This window comes from Somniosus microcephalus, chromosome 6 (genome assembly GCF_052327205.1).
Source record: "Somniosus microcephalus isolate GS21.2 chromosome 6, FLI_Smic_1.0, whole genome shotgun sequence".
NCBI lineage: Eukaryota > Metazoa > Chordata > Chondrichthyes > Squaliformes > Somniosidae > Somniosus > Somniosus microcephalus.
In genome coordinates, this window is record NC_140992.1 from 276,390,087 (window position 1) to 276,396,565 (window position 6,479).

General features: G+C 44.1%; 1 protein-coding gene across 1 annotated transcript in view; it reads right to left on the reverse strand.

The window, feature by feature from the left end:
* LOC147116737 (telomere repeats-binding bouquet formation protein 1-like) overlaps positions 1 to 6,267 on the reverse strand; it is a 121,673-nt gene extending 115,406 nt beyond the window's left edge. The window contains exons 1-2 of the mRNA XM_085991861.1: positions 6,111 to 6,267; positions 1,725 to 1,827 (exon numbers count right to left, since the gene is read on the reverse strand). Of these exons, the coding sequence (XP_085847987.1) occupies positions 1,725 to 1,785 (61 nt within the window). The 5' untranslated portion in view covers positions 1,786 to 1,827; positions 6,111 to 6,267. The remainder of the gene's footprint in view (positions 1 to 1,724; positions 1,828 to 6,110) is intronic.
* Between the last annotated feature and the right edge of the window lie 212 nt (positions 6,268 to 6,479).

A 6,479-nucleotide genomic window follows, 5' to 3' on the forward strand; every position in this document is an offset into this window, starting at 1 on the left:
CCTGTAAGATATTGACAATCTCTTCAAAGCTTTTCTCCATTGGTTTAGCTGGGGTAATTAAATTCCGCAATAGGCCGTACGTTCTCGCGCCCATCAAATTCAATAATACCGACGCCTTCTTTTCATCGGCCACCTCATTTGCCTTGCAGTACACTTCAATTCTTTCCACATACATGGTCCAGTCTTCTATTTCGTTGTCGAAAGCAGTGATGCTGCCACTCTTTGGCATCTTGGGTGGTTTAAAATGGCGCATCCCGCGCTTTTCCTTCTTCCCCAATGGATTAAAATGGCGCCTCCTGCGCTTTTCCTTCTTCCCCCGCTGCTGCCAATGCTGCTCCTAGCGTTCTAAATAGTAATGGCCGCGCCCCGCAGCTTTCCGCGCGTCTCTTTTGTTAATTAATTTTCTTAGTTTTATTCTTCTTCGACGCTGTCCACTGCGCGTCTCTTTTCCTTCCCCCTTTTTTATTTTCTTTAACGCTGCCCGGCTCTTGAGCACCGGCCGCGCCCTGTGCGCTCCACCCTCTCTCTCTCTTTTCCTTCCCGACGACGCTGCTCGGCCCCCTTGCAGAGCTGCTCGATCGAGCTCTAGCCTGCCGCAGTCCGGGAAGGGTCAGCGCACTACCTGCTACCAGCCCGGTTTGCTGGAACACCTTGACTGGAGAACCAAGCCCAGCTCTCCACAGCTTCCCCTGCGATTCTCTGAACTCCGATGGATCACTGGGCGGTTGCCCACGGTCGACGCCCGTTGCTCTGGCTTCGACCTCCAAGAAGCTTCTTTTCAGGGATGGATCCCCGTGAGGTGATGCAGTACTGCAGGTGAGTTTGAACCTGCTCGTCGCCACTGTAGTGTCCGCGTATCAATAACACACGGACTGCAGGAGAACGGTAATAACAGGTGTTTACTGAACAGAGGGTATGCTGGAACTAACTGTACAAATTACTACACGGTGTTATATACAGGTGTGGTCACTACTGGTACTGCAGTATACAGGGGCTGTAAAAGATAGTTCCTCTCTTAAAGGTACATACATTACAAACCCCACTCCATGATTTAAACATATAATGTAGGCTGATACTTCAGTGCAGTACTGAAGGAGTGATGTATTGTTGGAGGTGCTTTCAGAACAGACGTTAAATCAAGGCACTGTGTGCCTGTTCAGGTGGCCATAAAAGATCCCATGACACTCTTGAAAAAGTGCTAGGAGGTATCCAGGCCAACATTTATCCCTCAACCAACCATCAAAAAGCAGATTAACTTGTCATTCACCTCACTAATGTTTGTGGGACTTTGCTGTGCATAAATGAATTGCCGTGTTCGCCTACAAAACAGAACCACCAAATTAATTAATCTGCAATGAAGTGCTTTGGGACATCTTGAGATCCTGAGGTGTTTCACACAAGTTCATTCTTTCATTTATTTTTTAATGTTAGTTTTGATTTGGCAGAGTATCTGAAACAGAGTTAGAACCACAGACCCAGGACTCTTGGTTTTAAGCTCAAATCTCTGATATTTAACAAGGGGGAAAGCAGACACCTTCAAAGAATTGAGTCTTTTACAGGTAGAGCTGCAAATATTTACTTTAGAAAGCAAAACCAACACAACTTTACCAAAATATTATCCAGCACTGCGTATCTTAGATCAGTTAATAAGAGAAATAATTAGTACTAAATAACATATACACAAAATACTCGACATTAAATTCACACAGTGCAGAAACTTTTACCGCATAGTATGTTGCCATCTGTTCCTTCTGGGTTTTCCATCTTTAGCACATATCCTTGCATAAAGGTTCCCAGGGTTTTATTGAACACAAGAAACTGTGGATCCTGTAATTTAAAATGTAACATTGATTTCCGCTAAGTGATAAACAGAAAATTGATGTATTTTCTGGCAAGGGATTCACACCGACTTACCAGAAAATCTGTCTCGTATGACTTACTCCGTTTTTGAATTTACCACTAGATTTTGACCCTTGCTAATTTAATTTATCCACAAAACAATTCCCTTGGCAAGGGCTTGGCTTCCTAGAAAGTGCAACAAATTGATGCAGAATTGTCAAAATACAAAACAAAAATATACGAGCCTGGAACTTGCGGTCCTGATGACGGCAAACTAGCAGCGATCACCGTCATTTTGCCTTTGAAACTGACCGCAACTTCAGGATTTAGCACATGCGCAGCCTGACAAGGAAATTCAGGAATTGTGGTGTGTTAATTCACTGCTCCTCCACAGGCTGTGCTGTGGACCATCCACCCCCAGAGCTGGCAATCAGTGAAATCACAGATCTGATGAAAACGTCCCCTTTTTCGAACAAATATTGCTGTTAGAAACCCCATAAAAAGTTAGACCACGATGATCTTGACAGCTAGTTGTTATTCTGCTCCTATCCTGATGGCACTGACTCTTGTTGGGTTATGGTTTCATTTGGTACTAGCAGCCTGCCGGTATCTCACTGAAGGAGCCACTCACGTGTGAGATTAGATAGTGTCAGCAAGCTATTCTCTCACTGGAGGCAACACAGCAGCGCACAATCCTGTCATCACTTAACATCTAAACGTGTACTTTCCAGTCGAGGTCACAGCAGTCAGGAGAGGGGGACCCTGGCTAATTTCTCCTCTCTGTATGCAGGAGTGCTGAGGCCAATTGCACAGGGGTCTCCACTGTCGCTCCAGTAGAGATTAAGAGCCAGGTATCAAACGGTGGACTTTCCTACACTATACTACCCCGAACAGCACATCAACCCACTGAATCATCGGGGGAAGTTTGATACGAGTGAAATATTTGGAAGTGAGTAGTTTAGTCAGTGATAAGTTGTCAACAAATTCTGTTTCAGGAAATATACCAATTCTGCAACTTTCATGTGGCATTCCTGTTTGAAAACTTAATGAAGCTTGTCTATATAAAGCTCAATTTCTGTACCATTAAGGGCATTTGCTATGCAGGATATAATGATTTGTTAAGTACACATCTGTATGTGCTTTTAATATTTTAATAGGTTTAGCCAGCAAAATCCTGTAGTTGTGGCTTTGCCATAAGGAAACAATAATATTGATTTAATGTACTATATAATCAAGCTGAACATCAACTTTTTCTAAGCCCACAAAGCTGTTGCCCGGGCCTTCACTCTGACCAACAGTCCGATGACATGGATTACATTGTAGGGGTACATGAGCCCACTTCCCCATAGCTGGTAAATAAGGTGGCAAAACAGGAGGACCAATGCAAGACTGAGAAGGAGCCTTTCCTAAATCTGAATAAGATTTTAAATCAGTACAAAACTGGGTTAAGTAGCAAACATCAGACTGAAAGATCAGCAGTTCAGTGAAAAAGTATGTTATCTTAGACACGATAAGAAGAGGGAGGGTGTCCCGTTTCTACTTTTCACACTGGATATCCCAGGATTTTAATGTACTGTCCCTTTTAATTGTGAGAAACTGCTCGATTTGTGGAGCTTCGATGCTGCAGCTGGCTCCGTTCTACCTGTTGTAGTCCTTAGCATTATTGGTAACGTTGTTACAGATATTCCAATCTTTGATTTATCTTGCAAGAACTCATTTTTCTTCAGTTACATTCAGTATATAGGTTGTCTACAAGGCACGCCAAAGAAACATAGAAACATAGAAGATAGGAGCAGGAGTAGGCCATTCGGCCCTTCGAGCCTGCTCCGCCATTCAATGAGATCATGGCTGATCATCCAAATTCAGTACCCTGTCCCTGCCTTCTCCCCATATCCCTTGATCCCTTTACCCTCAAGAAATATATCCAACTCTTCCTTGAATATATTTAATGAACTGGCCTCCACCGCCCTCCGTGGCAGAGAATCCACAGGTTCACCACTCTCTGGGTGAAGAAAGATAACTTGTAATCTGCTGGATTGTCCTAAGCATCTGCTGTCTCAACTTTTATACATGTATTTGTTCATTTAAGATGTTGACTCCCTCAGATTTTGAGGTCGAACTGAATTAAAGGAATTGATGCTAACTGAGTTTACAGACTGTGGATCTGATCAAATTTTTAAATGATGTAAGGTTGTGGGTTCAAGTCCCACTGCAGAGACTTGAGCACAAAAATCTAGGCTGAACTTCAGTGCAGTACTGAGAGAGTGCTGCACTGTCGCAGGTGCCAACTTTCAGATGAGATGTTAAACCTCTCAGGTGGACGTAAAAGATCCCATGGCACTATTGGAAGAAGAGCAGGGGAGTTATCCCCGATGTCCTGGCCATTGGGATGTCTGGTGGTCGTGGAAGACGCTATATAAATGCAAGGCCTTTTTAAAAATAAATTGTTTTTTTTGTAGGTGGCCACTACAGACAACTCGTTGAGCAAATTATGTGAACGCTCCCTGGACGTGCGGCACGGGATTGTCACGTAACAATTGTCACTTCTGAGTTTATCACCCATATCAGGGAATCAATAATTTAATAAGCTGTATCAGGTAAATAAGTAGAGAACGTTGTGTATAATTAAGGAAACTAGAGTTGTTACGTTAAGTATCAGAGAACATGAATATAGCTGATACTTAAGAAAACCTAGTTGAAGTATAAGACATTAATCAAATTATACCTTTGAAGGATTAAACCCGACATACTATGCCCCAAAATTGTGGGAAATTTAAGGCAGTCCTGCTTTGTCCTATCCATGTGGTCTATTTTTTAAAGAGATTACAACAGTTAATTTAGCCTGGGTGTACTGGATTAAGTTTGGTAGTGTATAGTTGTCAGGAAGTTAATTAAGAGCACCGATTGGAGTTTTGTGATCGACTGTGGTGTACAGGAAAACACTAGAGTGGCTGCATTCTTGAATGGTATAGTGGAGGGTCACATATTTTGATGGTGAAATGCAGCACGTTGAGGCAAAAGCGCAATGGAGTGTAAACCTATGAATTTAATCTCAGCCATGTCATTGGTGGGAGCAGGCAGGAAGAGATTCCCCACAAGTAGGAGGAACTGGATAGCAAGTTCAACCTCAACTGCTCTCAAGTTTATTCTCCGGCCAGCTCAAGAGAGGCATTTCCATCCATCTCAGTCCATGGAATGGAGGGCTCAAGAGGAGAGGGGAAAAATTTCCCTTTAAGTTAAAAATGTTTCCTTTAAAAAGAATCCCAACTCTATACATTTTAGTGATTTGCAATCTGTTTCACAAACGAACCAGCAATATTTCACTTCGGTGAACACCAAGGCCAACGCACGTGTTTGCCTCCTGAGGGCTGCATTACGATGTGGGTAATGGAGTGTAAAATATTGCATCAAGCAAACTGGGTCACTTCTGTTCATTCATTCACAACAAAGCTGTATTTTTATAACATCTATGAAATGAAAACATCTTTAAAAATGCTGTGTCACTTCGTAGATCCGTAATAAAAACCAGTTTATGGCAGTTGTGGATTGCTCTCATATCATTAAAAATACCACTAATTATACTGATTTTTCTTTATACTCTCAATGATTGTTTGTGTTGAAAATACAAGTTTATAAGTAGTTTTCAGTACTGGTAGATTTGCCGTGGCATCGCTCATGGATAATATGGTGCTTTGTAATGTGGGAGTCTGTCATTGGTGACATTTGTAAGGATTGAAATGTTGGATCTGTTGGTGGGGCGGGGGAGAAATTAATAATTTAGGCAGTGGTTGGAAATATGCAATGGGGAATAAATAAATGAAATAGGATAAATAAATATGGAGAGGAACAGGTTCAGATGAAACAGGGTGGAAGAGGTGAGGTAGGCAAGAAATAAATAACAGGGCAGGAACCATGTTCCTACCCTGTCCCCCTCCTACCCTCCCATTTTCTACCCCCTGCGCTACCTTTTTCTACACTTCCCCCATCCCTATTCTACCCTCCCGTCATTTTCTACACCTCCCCTTCCATTTCACACTCCTCCCTTCCATTTTACTCTCTCCCCTCTCTACCCATGATTTCCCCTCTCATTTACTACCTATGCCCTCCCCACCTTTCTCTCCCATGTTCTTGTTGTCCTGGTTTCCCTCCCCCTCATTCAGTGTAATGGTGACCCGGGGGCTAATTCCCCATTAAATCCCACACGGGGCGCCGCTGGGCTGCGCTTTCCTGTCAGCAATGCGGCCCCCTGAGGGCCCAGCGCAAATTCTCACCTCAGACCCCGGTCTGTCAAACCCTCACTGCCTGATCCTCGGGCTCTCGGGCCTCAGCCCGTCACACCCTCGGACTCTCTCACACTCTCAGTCCCTAACACTCGGCCTCTCTCTCTCTCGGGCCTCAGGCTCCACGCCGCTCGAAGCCGGACTAACGCTTCCCGCCAAAAGCCAACCGCCCCGCACGCGCGGCGACGCGTTGACGTCACCACCCCTGCATGCGTCCCGCGTCATGACGCCGGGGGGCGGGGCCAGGCACATTTATACAGCAGGCCAGGCAACATCCGTGGAGAGAGAAATAGAGTCAACGTTTCGGGTCAAAACCCTTCTACAGAACTGAGAGAAGGGTTTCGACCTGAAACGTTGACT